The sequence below is a fragment of the Mus caroli genome, unplaced genomic scaffold, assembly GCF_978045245.1.
Source record: "Mus caroli unplaced genomic scaffold, Mus_caroli_1 scaffold_4, whole genome shotgun sequence".
NCBI classification, from domain to species: domain Eukaryota; kingdom Metazoa; phylum Chordata; class Mammalia; order Rodentia; family Muridae; genus Mus; species Mus caroli.
In genome coordinates this window covers 22430782-22444070 of record NW_028227259.1, presented here as the reverse complement: position 1 = coordinate 22444070, position 13289 = coordinate 22430782, and the positions used below count along the sequence as shown (strand labels likewise).

At 38.7% G+C, this 13289-nt stretch overlaps 1 protein-coding gene across 2 annotated transcripts in view; it reads right to left on the bottom strand.

The window, feature by feature from the left end:
• Window positions 1–13289, bottom strand: part of Klhl7 (kelch like family member 7) — a 61012-nt gene that overhangs the window by 16229 nt on the left and 31494 nt on the right. For both annotated transcript variants that reach the window (XM_021163177.3, XM_029477286.2), the window contains exons 5-7: window positions 9450–9625; window positions 6944–7118; window positions 4195–4337 (exon numbers count right to left, since the gene is read on the bottom strand). In XM_021163177.3, the coding sequence (XP_021018836.1) occupies window positions 4195–4337; window positions 6944–7118; window positions 9450–9625 (494 nt within the window). The remainder of the gene's footprint in view (window positions 1–4194; window positions 4338–6943; window positions 7119–9449; window positions 9626–13289) is intronic.

Below are 13289 nucleotides of genomic sequence, written 5' to 3'. Positions count from 1 at the left end.
CTCCTAATTAAAAATAAATATTAAGATGTTTTGTGGGATCTTCTTACATTACAAATTTAAGAATGAAAATAACTTTAAAGGTAGCAAGATAATTCAGAGATAAAGATGTCTAAATTGATGACCTGAATTTAATCCTACAGACCTATAAGTTATATTGTTTCTCAAGAAACTTCCTTTTTTTTTTTTAAGTTTTGAATCAAGACCTTGCTATGTTGTAGAGTCACACTCAAACTCTTGATCTCAAGTGATTCTCCACCTCAGGCTCCTGAGCAATGGGTCTACAGGCACATACCACTATGCCTGGATCTCATTCTCGTTAACATATTTCAGGATAGTTAATTTTAAATTCAATTGCTATTGTACACGCCAGACACTATGTTTAATAACTGTTAGCTACAAATAGTAATGTAATGGTTTCCATTTTTCAGAAGGTAATTTAAGTGTCCTTTATAAGCATTTCTACTGTGAGTACAAAACTACTCATTTCAGCTACCGTCTTGTGCCTTAAATTCAGCCTATTTAAAAAAGGCCTGTTTCAATGTCCTTGGCTATGCTTGTGTATATAAATGGAAAGAGGGAGAGATGACTTTTGTTTTTTTTTAAATAAGCACATGGTTCAGCATCTCTGGGAAGTCGATCTCATTCCTATAATCTGCCACCCCAAGTAGCATACTGAGAAAGTTATCTGATGTCCACTCTTGATAAGTGTTTTGGGCTTGTAAGCTCATAAGTATGAACGCTGGTGAAGGACCCAGTTCTAACTTAGGCCATGTAGGGGAAGGAGGATTATTTTTAGTTCTCTGAAAGTTAGAGGAACATGTAGCTTTCATGTAATCAATAAAATGGACAAAGGCACTAAAGTCATACTTAGGCAGGTAACTATGGGCCCAGAAAAGTAATTCAGTATATTTAATGAGTATTTCATTGCAAAGGTATGTGCTTAGGTGCTGAGAAAACAAGCAAACTAGAAAGGGTGTGGACAGCACGTGTAAGTTCTCACACAGCAGCCACGAGTGTGCTCACAACTGAAGCATCATGCATGTATAAGCATGACATCCTGTCTTCCTTGGTCCTAAGTCAGCCTTTCTTGCCACAGACTACACATTTTTAAGAGCAAAGCTCCTTGCTTTACTGATTCCTTTCTGAGTCATGGCCATGCAGACGTCTGTGGAGAGCCTTGCCGCGAGCAATCGCCATTATAAGATGGCGCTGGCCTCCGCTGTGCCTAACTAGTAAATAAGCCTTGTACGCAGGTGCGAGAGTGAACTCACACCTAGTCACTGCCCATCTCGGGGCATAGTAATGGGGTGATGGGCGAGCAACAAATCAGGAGCTGACACACCACATCAGGTGCTGAAACGCCATGGCTGAGGGCTATATTAGCAACGCCATTTTCCGGGGTCTGGGCCTTCCCTCTTGAAGAAGCAATAAAGCTTTTGCTGCAGAAGAATCTTGTTGTCCAAGTGTGTTCTTGCCGGCGAGAACCATAGCTCGGGAAAGACGTCCAGATGGGAAACTGAGCACTCCATTCTATCCTACCCTGTGTAACTGTCCAGCTGCAGAGAAGGAAACTATGCCCATTTGCTTATACACTGTTTATGGCTATTTACCTTCTACAGCAACACAACTGAGTAGCTATGGCAATGAAGAGAACAATTGGCAAGGATGAAACTAATTTCCTCTGATCTTTATATAGAAGTCTGCTAAGCCCCGATCTATAGTAGGCTGGTGTATGCAGGACAGATTAATGCCCCAGCTCCTCCTACGTATTAGATATAGGATATATCTAGATGTCTCTTTTAAATTCCAGAGCACAAGAGCCCTCTAATAAGTGGAACAGGTTATAGCAGTGTGGCCCAGCAGATGCTTCCTTCACATGGCTTCTGGAATATCACAATATGACCACAGTACACAGCCAGAATTCTGGAGCACATTAAAGCCAACTATTTTTAAGTAGGTATTAGTCTTCTGGTTCTACAGTTTGTTCAAACAGAGAGTAAATGTTTGACACTAGGTAACCAACCATATCATTAGCCCATATCCATAGCTATATGATCTAACCACAAAACTAAGATGGCACCAAACAACACAAGGCTGGCTTTATGGAGGTTTCAAATATACAAGATACCCACACAGGCTAAGCACAAACAGCAGCCCTTTGTCTGCTGTACTGCTTTTCCCATCAACTAGGACCATTGCCTACATGGCCATATTCCCTATCAGCCAGTAAACTTGAGAGACTTTGCCAAGATTGAGCCGCTAAGGCAGTATATAGCCCTTCTAGAAATTGTCCAAGTATTCTTATTTGGCAGAATTTTAAATAGCTTTAGTGTTCATTGTCTTTTAAAAAGAGTATGGCTGGGCAGTAATGGCTCACACCTTTGATCCCAACCCACTGGAGGCAGAGGCAGGAGGATCTCTGTGAGTTCAAGGCCAGCCTGGTCTAGAAAGTGAGTTCCAGGACAGCCAAAGTCACATGCAGAAACCCTGACTCTAAAACTGAAACAAAAACCAAAAAAAGAGTGCATATGTGTATGTACGCATGTGTGTATTACAATACACTTGCGTAGGTAAGTTCATGTTATCAGTGTGCCCATAACTGTGGAAGGTTGAGGACAGCCTTGGGTGTCAGTTTTAGGAACAGCTCCTTTGAGACAGGGCTTCTCAATGGTCTGAAGCACATCAGTTAGGCTGACCACCAATCTCGGGGATTCTCCCGTCTCAATCTCCACAATACCGAGATTATAAACTTGTTCTATTGTGCCCAGTGGTTTTATGGAGGATTGGGGTGTTAAGTGTTCACAACAACACTTTGGTGATTGAACCATCTGCCCATTTTAGGTATTTGGGGGCGGGGTGTCAAAGATCAGGGGTTTTTTGTTTGTTTTGCTTTCTGTCTTTTTTGTTTTTTTGTTTTGTTTTGTATTAAATCAATTTTGTTTTGTTTTGTATTAAATCACTGTTAATGGTTTACTATGATGGACAGAAACTTAAAAAGGACAAAGAATGCAAAACTGTTGACAAAGACAGGTGGTGCTCAAAGGACATACAAATGTGTGCACCACATGAATTGTTATCAGAGTATTCATTAACTACAAAAGCAGTCTCTTGTGTACAACCTGCATCTATGTCTTCCCACTCCAGTCAACCTGAGTCATGCCTAGTGAGTGTGAGGACTACTGACAGACTTCCTAAGCCAGGAGTCATATGTTACAGTTCCCTACGCCAACTCTAAATCCTGATTTGTTACTATAATTTGAGAGAACCAGTTGGGTACCAAATAATACTGGGTGGGATACATTCACTCATGAAGAGACAATTCTTGCCTTCACGTAATTGGTACTTAGTATGGACTTGAACTGTCCATTTCTGTTTTGGCATATCAACACTACATTACTTCATGGATGTCTTAAAAAAAATATCCTAATGTCAATAGGATGCTTTGGTCTCAAGTACTAATCATCAATTTTTAAAAGGGATTAAAAATAGAGATAACTTGTTATGTGTGGATTCAACATGAGTTATAAATACCATCTTACAAGTTTTGAGTGTTATCTTTTAGGGCTTTGGTACATTCTCACCCCAGCAATGCATGCAGTATCAGAAAAATATGGCATTTCCCCATGCTATATCCCTATACAGGACACAGACACAAGAAGAATATGAGTGGGCCCTCTCAAGGCTATAACTAAACATCTACATAGTTTAAAAATTGTTCTCCCTAGACCTGTAACTTACACTCTGCTCCTCCAATTGGCATTAAATATACTGGAAAGCAGACTAAAAGTGTTCATTGTTTCTAAATTGTGGGATAAAGATATCTATCTTTATTTCTTTGTGACTATTTTTTTTGAAATTTTCTAGAATGACAATGTGTGTTATAATTACTCAAGAAAGAAAACATACCTAGCCTAAGAAGCTGATTTTCCCTGAAGATAATCATCTTACGAAAGCAAGGGCATCAGTATGAGTGTATAGACTTGCCAACAAAGATTGAGCTTACTTTTTCTCTGCAGTGGTTCCTTTTAAAGTATTCCAGAGCAGTGATAGGGAAATTTGAAATGCAGTCCTCAATTTCCTTACCCTATCAAACAACAATAACTAGGCAGCCAATTACTTCTTACTATGTGGGAGATGTCCGTGTCTGTATGTGCTCAGTCCCTTCAAAATGAAAACTGGTACCAACTTAGTTACCTTTGGGTTAAAATATCTACAGGACTGTGGTTGGGAGCCTCCAAACAGAGCTATGCGGTAATCATGTTTCTTTCTTCTAGGCCGTGTGCCACCTGCAAGTTCTTCTCGATCCTCAGGAGACAGTAGATGGTACCTCATTCCACCTGTACAAAAATGCATAGCAACACTTTAAGAGCTTCAGGAACTGCCAAGTCAATGCTTTGAAAAGGAAAGTAGCCCTCCTTTCCCCCTGCCCTGTAACTTAAAATTATTTTTTGATCTCTCTGATGTTCTAGAAAGAAAGGGGGAAAGATGCAGAATGTCTAAGAATCCTCTTCTTAATAAATTTATGATCCTCAGAAATCAATATTACTAAGACTATGTCACCCACCTACTACATACCAATGAATCCCGTGGTTCCTTAAGAGTAGTAGTTGTCAAAATAAAAATGACTGAAATCTAGATCCCTTAAACCCTGTGACTTTAATTTTTTCATGAAATAAGATTCACTATATATAATGGAGGAAGCTGCCATTTAACTAATAAGCCTCTTGACTTTCTTACTACTGAGATTATAAACATATGCCGCTATTATCAGTCCTCTTTAAAGTGCACATTAGAATCACATAAGAAATCTCTATTTATACCTGGTTCCTATCATAGACCAATTAAAATCTCTAGTGGAAGCACTGGGAATTTGCTGTGTTAAAGGGACCCATCTTTCCATTCAAATGTGGTACAAATAATAGCATCTTCAGAACCTGGAACTTTGTTAGAAAGGCTGGCTCCCACTATCGAAAGCCTAACAAAAGATCATGTATTTACTAAAACTCTAAGTTAACCCAGACATGCATAATACTTAGAGAAGGACTATCTTAGATGAAGTACAACAAGGATTCACAAATATTGTGGATCTTCCTTACTGAGGTCAAGAGTCACATACTCAAAAACTACTTAAGCAGTGTGGGGAAAACGCACACTGTCTAATATTACCTGTCATTATTAGACAATACAGGAAAAACTATATTCTGTACCTCACATATTCTTCTCAACACAACCTGAAATGAGTTTTTAAAAAAAATCTCATAAAAGCAGCAAAGGAAAAGTAATAAGCTATGCAAATGTTTATCATATAAAACAAAATCGCAAAGCTATCCTATTAGTAAGATTTAAGTTCAGCAACTTTACAAAAGAGTAGGCTAAATGCCTAGACACTGCTGAAAAACAAAACAATTTTTCAACATATAAAAGATAGCTGACTAGTCTTTACCACTTTTTAATTCATCAGATTTGTTGAAACTAAACAGCTCAACATAGGGCTACGAATCCTCAAACTAAAGTGCCTGTTCCCCCCACACACACTTCTGTTTGTTGGATTTGTAAGGACTTGCTCTTAACTCACTTGCAAAGCTACATACTCAAGAAGATCTAACAATAAAAATAATAGGCAAGAACTCTCAAAAAAAAATACAGACAACATAGGTACGCTCGAAGACATTAAAATGACTACATGAGAACAGTTGTGTACTGCATCCATTAAATAAGTCAAAGTACATTCAGACTCAAAAAAATTAAAAATAGCTGAAATATAAGGTTTAAAAAGAAAAATTAAGGTAAACTCTCAGAAAGGGACAAAAATGGAGACAGAACTAGAAAAGACAAAGTTGACATTCAATGGCTAAAGAACCACAGTCTTAGTAATAAAGAACTTAGAAGTCAAAGGCTAAAAAGAGAAAATGCTTAACCTGATTTAAAAATATATACATACATACATTACTACAAATTTCAAAATACCAGGATTAAATAAAACATACCAACCTAATGAGATTAAAACAAAAACAAACAAACAAACAAACAAAAACCCAAGAAACCAACTGGCACTAGGATTCTCAAGACTATTACAGTCTGTAGATAATGGAGCAGTGCCTTCAAAAGTCTTCAAATCACAGACTGTGTTCAGCATGTGCAGCTTAACTAGCTTCAATGTTTTATAGGGAAATAAACATGAGACTTATCAAATCTCCAAGTGTTTATCAATTATCAGGAACCCTTTAGAAGACATGTTCCATCATCAAACAGAATTAAGAAAGGGGAGTCAAGTATGGTAGGGCACACTGGTAATCTTAGCGCTCAGGAAAGACAGGAGGATTTTGAATTTCAGGCTAGCCTGGGCTTCACACTGAGAAGCTTGTCTCAAACAAAAACAAAACACAGAGAGAGGAAAACTTTGTACTCAGAAGAGAACAGATTTATGAAATATTCCAGGAAAGGAAAGTCCCAGGACAAGAACTCAGCCTAGAGGACAAGCAGCAGCAGAAGGAAGAGGCAGAAGGAATGCACTGAAAGGGATGTTTTAAAGAAATAAAAGCAATACATTAGCTGTGGCATTTTATGAAAGCATGTAAGGCTTCCAGGTTAGTCAGGAGAAAAAAGACATGAGCATATTATTAGCTCCAGGCAAATAAAGAAAACCTGTTTAAGAAAAAGAAATGTCAAGATGGGATGCTGCCAGACTAAATAAACAGGAAACACTGAACAAAGCAGGGAAGCCGCTGAGACTAAGATTCAGACACATTCTTCATTGTCTTTCACTCTAAGATAAGGGCTGAGGCCAACCCTTTCCAGGGACTGAAAACCCTAAGGGATTATTACCACAAGAAGAAGACAAAAATCTTAAATGTTTTCCCAGACTAGTGAACACTGGAACAAGTCTTTAGTCCATGCAAAATGGCCATGTAGTCCATACAGAAATGGTATAACGGGAACTTACTTATCACCATTTTAAGGCATTCAGGATTATCTTGAATAAGTGGTTCAGCTTGTACTGTTTTACTTAGGAAATTCTTCGATATAAGAGGAAACCTGACTTTAGCAAGGATATCAACCATGAATGGCTGGCGGTTAGGCTCATCATATTTCAACCACCTCACGGCAGCGTCATAAACCTAAGGGGGACAAAGGAAACAGCAGAGGTCTGAGGTAGAAACAACATTCCAAACATCTACTTTCATGTTCACAGCAAGAAGGGACAATTACTTACGCTCAGGACCAGGAACACAAGCTTCCCAAGATGGCTTCCATTCCAGAAGACATGAAAGTTTAACCTTGTATGTCTACAGTGTGACTCAACAAACTTACCTGCTTTAGGAAATTTAAGATATACAAATTCTATATTAATAAAATGTAGGATATTTATAAGAATTGCTGTAGCATTCATTTAACTGCACCGAATAATTTCAAGTTCCTTAATTAATTTATAAGTCATGAAACAGCATCAACAACTTACTTCATGTACATACTCACCTACTATACTCATATACTCATTCAGGCTACTCATCAAACATGCTTGAGCTTGTTAATAAATGATGGGAAATGGAATTTTAAAGAACGGCTTTTTATTTTATAACAGGTTTAGATTGCTTTTTGGACTTTTGGCTAAGATCAGTGCAGAACAGATTTAAATTTAGTATTCTCTGTACCCAGCCACTGTAGTATGAAGCATCTGTCATAACCAGTAAGTTAATACTCCTATATGAATACTGTAGCATTTTTATATTTCTTTAATGTTTATCTGGCATTTTCCCCCTTCCTACTCTTCTGTAAAGGAAAGCACATTATATTCAACTAAGAAGTCATCTAAAGAACTTTTCTAGAACGTGGCAGCTTCTCAGACTTTCCTTCTTTCTGACAACCTTAACAGTTCTGATTTCTAGTCAGGTAAATGCTCTAATTTCAATTTGCTTGATGTCTTGTGCATTAACCTAGTATTAGGTATCTGGAGAGGGCGACCACAGTGATCAGCTTAGGGTTTCTAGTGGTGTGTTAAAACACCATGATGACAAGCAACTTGAAGAGAGAAGGGTTTATGATGGGTCACACTCCATCACTGAGTGAAGTCAGGATAGGAATTCAAGGCAGGAACAACCTGGAAGCAGGAACTGAAGCAGAGGCCATGAAGTACTCTGCTTGCTGGCTTGCTTAGTTTGCTTTCTCATATACACCAGGACCACCTGCCCAGGAGTTGCACTGCCCACTGTGGGCTGGACCCTCCCATATCAATCATTAATCAAGAAAATGGCCCACAGACTTGCCACTGGCCAGTCTTATAGGAACATTTTCTTAAGTAAGATTCCCTCTTTCTAGATATGTCTAGGTTTGTGTCAAGTTGATAAAACTCAACCAGCACAGTGATGCTTTGCTATTTTATTCCATCAAGGGAGGATGTACTCACTATGACCTCACTGATGTCCCATCAAGTGCTTGGACATCACTAATATTCCATCAAGGGAACATGTACTCTCTATGGCCTCAGTAATGACCACCAGCAGACCGTGTCTTTATAAAGTGTCCAGTATAAAGTCACTTTTGTTTCACCTGAATGCAAGCCAGTTAATTGAAGAGAGAACTGATATTTCTATCTTTGTTTTGTTTCTTTTGACACAGGGTCACATTACATCGTAACTGGTTTCAACATCTTGGGCTCAAGTAACTCCTTTTCTTTAGCCTCCGAGGTAACTGAACTTCAGGCATACTCCTGTGCCTGACATATAGAAGTGAGCTTCTTTTTTCTTACTATCTGATCAAGTCTTCCAACTGGAAAATCTATGTTATGGACAACATAGAGCAAAATAACATGGGTTAAAGAAAAATAGCAACTCAAAACCTGTGGTCTTATCTCAGTACACTCACTTCCTATTGCAGCTGTAACAAATCACTACAGACTTAGTGACCAAAATCAGAGGAGGATGTGGGGCTAAAATACAAGGACTGAGTGAGTCTACATATTAAAGTCACACAACCTGCTCCTAAATAACTCGGGCCAATTTACACGTCTAACACTTAAACTGATGGTTCTAGAGAAGAGAATGTAAATCAAGAGATGCTGGGCTAAACAAGATGCCAGAAGGGTTACCTGGAGGCTACACAGTACAACAATTCACATAGTAAATATTTATTTACATTTCAAGTCTCTTCTGACCTATCTGCACTTTGGACCTACCCACCCTCTCATCCACATCTTGGTCACATCTTCTAAGTTTCCATCAACATGTAAGCTTACAAGTTCAGGAAATCTTTTTGGGGAGGCTAACATGGCACCGGATAAGTTTTATCTCTGCCATGCAATCTGTCTTTCAAATGGTCTTGACTCTTCCAATGAAAAAGGCTGTATGATGATGTACTTATTATAAACAAGACTTTCTCCCTGATTTCAAGACTGTTTGTCATATATTAAAGCACCAGGCACGAGGAACTGTCTAAGAAGACACTTCAGTTACCTGGTCCTCTGCTCTCACAGTCAGGGTGTCCTGGCTGAGAAGATGTGTCACTCGCTTGACATCAAGCTGTAGGAATTCATCTGTTTTGTAAACCTCAGTGAAATGCTGATGAATGAAGTCGTCAGCTGTAGCTTTCAGTTCAGGACAGTCCAGACACTCTGCAAGCACACTTATACCTACACACAGAGGAAAGACAAGACACTGCTTGCAGATAAAACATATTCCCAGAAATCGAGAAGATAATGCTGGAAAACAATCTCAAACTTAAGGTCAATCTAGACTACAGAGTAAGACCCCGATTTTAAAAAACAAAACAAAACAGTACTATGTGTTTCAGGGGATGGAGGAGAGGAGAGAAAGCAAGGCTTAGGAAAAACTTAAGTGGATCTCAAAAACTAGATCCTTTTGTTCCAATAATTTGTCTATTTTTGTGGCAATTTGAGGTTGTCTTATGTTTAACAATAATAAGAGTATCGGTTTTTTCCAAACTCTTCTCAGGTACTGTTAAATATCTTCTTTCACAAATAAATTTAAAGTATCACATTTTACTTAAAAATGAGATGATTTTTATTAGGATTGCACTAAACTTTTGGATTGTTTTTGGGGGATAGCTGACTTCTGCAACATAGATGAAGAGTTCCATGTGAGAACTCCGCATTGGCTGGAAGACAGCGCATCAGGTAAAGGTGCTTGCCTCCAAGCCTGATATCCAACCCCGAGACCCATGTGGAGAAAAGAAATCAACTCCTGTAAGTTGTCTCCTGGTAATGGGCACAACAAGCCACAACACATCCAATTAACAAAAGAAAAAAGAACTTGACAGTTCAACTTTATCCCACTGTACATTATTTATGACAGTCAGCTTATCTTACACTCTCCAATATAAATACACCTTTTCTCCCATATAAGCTTTGCATATTTTTTATTCAGCTTTTCCCCAATTTTTCTACTTTGTTTTAGAAGGAGTTTATAGGGGCTGGTGAGATGGCTCAGTGGGTAAGAGCACTGAATGCTCTTCCGGAGGTCCTGAGTTCAAATCCCAGCAACCACATGGTGGCTAACAACCATCCGTAGTGAGATATGACGCTCTCTTCTAGTCTGTCTGAAGACAGCTACAGTGTACTTACATATAATAATAAATAAAATAAAAAGGAGTTTATATTCTATATAAGGAGGCAAAGTACAGTGTCTGCAAGCCAACTTAGTCAGTCCTCAATCTGATGGTATACCATCTTGCCACGGTTAATTCGTGTTTATTAAAATGTTATGAGCTGAGGTGGTTTTTTTTTTTGGTTTTTTTTTTTTTGGTTTTTCTTCCTGCTTCTTTTTTTTTTTTAAGGCTTAACTGTATTTATTTATTTATTTATTTATTTTTTAATATTTTTATTACATATTTTCCTCAATTACATTTCCAATGCTATCCCAAAAGTCCCCCATAGCGCCCCCCACTTCCCTACCCACCCATTCCCATTCTTTTGGCCCTGGCATTCCCCTATATTGGGGCATATAAAGTTTGCAAGTCCAATGGGCCTCTCTTTCCATTGATGGCCGACTAGGTCATCTTTCGATACATATGCAGCTAGAGACAAGAGCTCCGGGGTTCTGGTTAGTACATCATGTTGTTCCAACAATAGGGTTGCAGATCCCTTTAGCTCCTTGGGTACTTTCTCTAGCTTCTCCATTGGGAGCCCTGTGATACATCCAATAGCTGACTGTGAACATCCACTCCTGTGTTTGCTAGGCCCCAGCATCGTCTCACAAGAGACAGCTATATTTGGGTCCTTTCAGCAAAATCTTGCTAGTGTATGCAATGGTGTCAGCGTTTAGAAGCTGATTATGGGATGGATCCCTGGATACGGCAGTCTCTAAATGGTCCATCCTTTCATCACAGCTACGAACTTTGTCTCTGTAACTCCTTCCCTGGGTGTTTTGTTCCCAATTCTAAGAAGGTGCACAGTGTCCACACTTTGGTCTTCATTCTTCTTGAGAGCTGAGGTGTTGTTATTTTGTTTTTGTAGCCCTGGATGGCTGGAACTTGACAGGCTGGTGTCAAGTCAGAGTGATCTGACTGCATCTGCCTCCCAAATGCTGAGATTAAAGGCGCCATGTCAGGCCAGTACAGAGCTTTGCTGTTTTCATAATTACATTCATCACTACAAACCAATCTGCTAAGGTAGCTGGTATCTTTCATCTCCTTTGTATAAATGAACTGACTTGTTCCCATGGCATTCTGAACATTCATGGAAAAAGCATATTCCTTCTATATATATTTGCTCATACCAGTGAGACAATTAGATTTGGCCTATGGTTTATGGTTTAATTTCTAACTTGCTTGTGAATGAGTTCTCAACATGTAGTCTAGATTTGCCTTAAACTCATAATCCTTTTGCCTCAGCTTGTTGGGCGCTAAGATTACAGCCATGTGCCAACATAATAAACTAAAACCTTTTCATTTGCTTAAAAATATCACAGATACTATAATTGCAGGGACTATTGCTCTGACTTTAAGTATGTTCATATTTTAGCTTGTTAGTAATCTTTGACAGTGAAATACTTGAAGGATGGAATTTCTGAGTAAATCTATTACTATAAACTTTAGAGGATAGTTTCAGGTTTATCCTAAACTTCTTATCATCACACACATTAATTAATCTTCTCTATTATCATCATTTAAAAAAAGATTTTTACTGTATATGTGTGTGTTGCCTGTGTATGTCTGTATACCATATGCAAGTAGTGTCTACAAAGGCCAAAAGAGGGTGTTAGACCTTAAGAGCTGGAGTTACAGACAGTTTGAAGCCAGCACATGGGTGCTGGGAAACTGAACACAAGTCTTCTGCAAGTGCAACACGTACCCTTACCCACTGAGCCGTCTCTCTGCCCCCACTATCATCACTTTAGATTGGAGAAGGGAGGAATTCTTTTTAAAAAGATATTCATTGCTGGATTTGAAATCATTTTACACTAAAAACAACAGTGGTTCTAAGGGAAATGAGAGTTTTATGCACATTTATATACACACATTCTTTGTTCAAAGCTGGCATTATGCTAATCCTATTTCTGGGAACCTTATTTACTGACATCAAATGTAAATAATGAAAGTTAATCTCAACTTTCGATGCTCACTAGCATTGACTGATGAAGACATCCCACCCAGAATCTTTGCAGCTGTCTCAAGTTACAGTTCCAGGCTTTCTGCTTCCGAAGACAGTTTGGTCTTGTCTCCTGCCTTCCCAGCTACAGTCTGATCCCGGTACCACTCTTTCAGCTTTCCTTCTTAACCAGACTTTCACAGTTTTCTAATTAGCCTTTGTCTTTCTGACCACATAGAGAGCCTGCTTTTTTTTTTTTTTTTTTTAAACTTCCAAAAGAAAGATTTACAAAAGGAATACTGGGTCTGAAGAGATTGTGCAGCAGCTAAAAGAACTTGCTGTTCTTGAAGCAGATCTGGGTTCTGTTCCATACACCCACAACAGAAGCTTACAACCACCTATTCCAGAGGATCCAATATTCTCCTGTCTTATGAGGATACCAGGCACACACCTGGTACACATACATATATGCACATGCACACAAATATTGTTACAAAGGAATACTTGTACTTTTATGAAATATTGAGAACTTTTCTTATCTCTTTGCACAGGATGCTTAAGTCAAGAAAGACTTAAAGTAAATTTCTTTCTTTAAAAAAAAAAAAAAAAATCCTGGGGGCTGGAGAGATGGCTTAGCGGTTAAGAGCACTGACTGCTCTTCCAAAGGTCCTGAGTTCAAATCCCAGCAACTACATGGTGGCTCACAACCATCTGAATTGAGATCTGATGCCCTCTTCTGGTGTGTCTG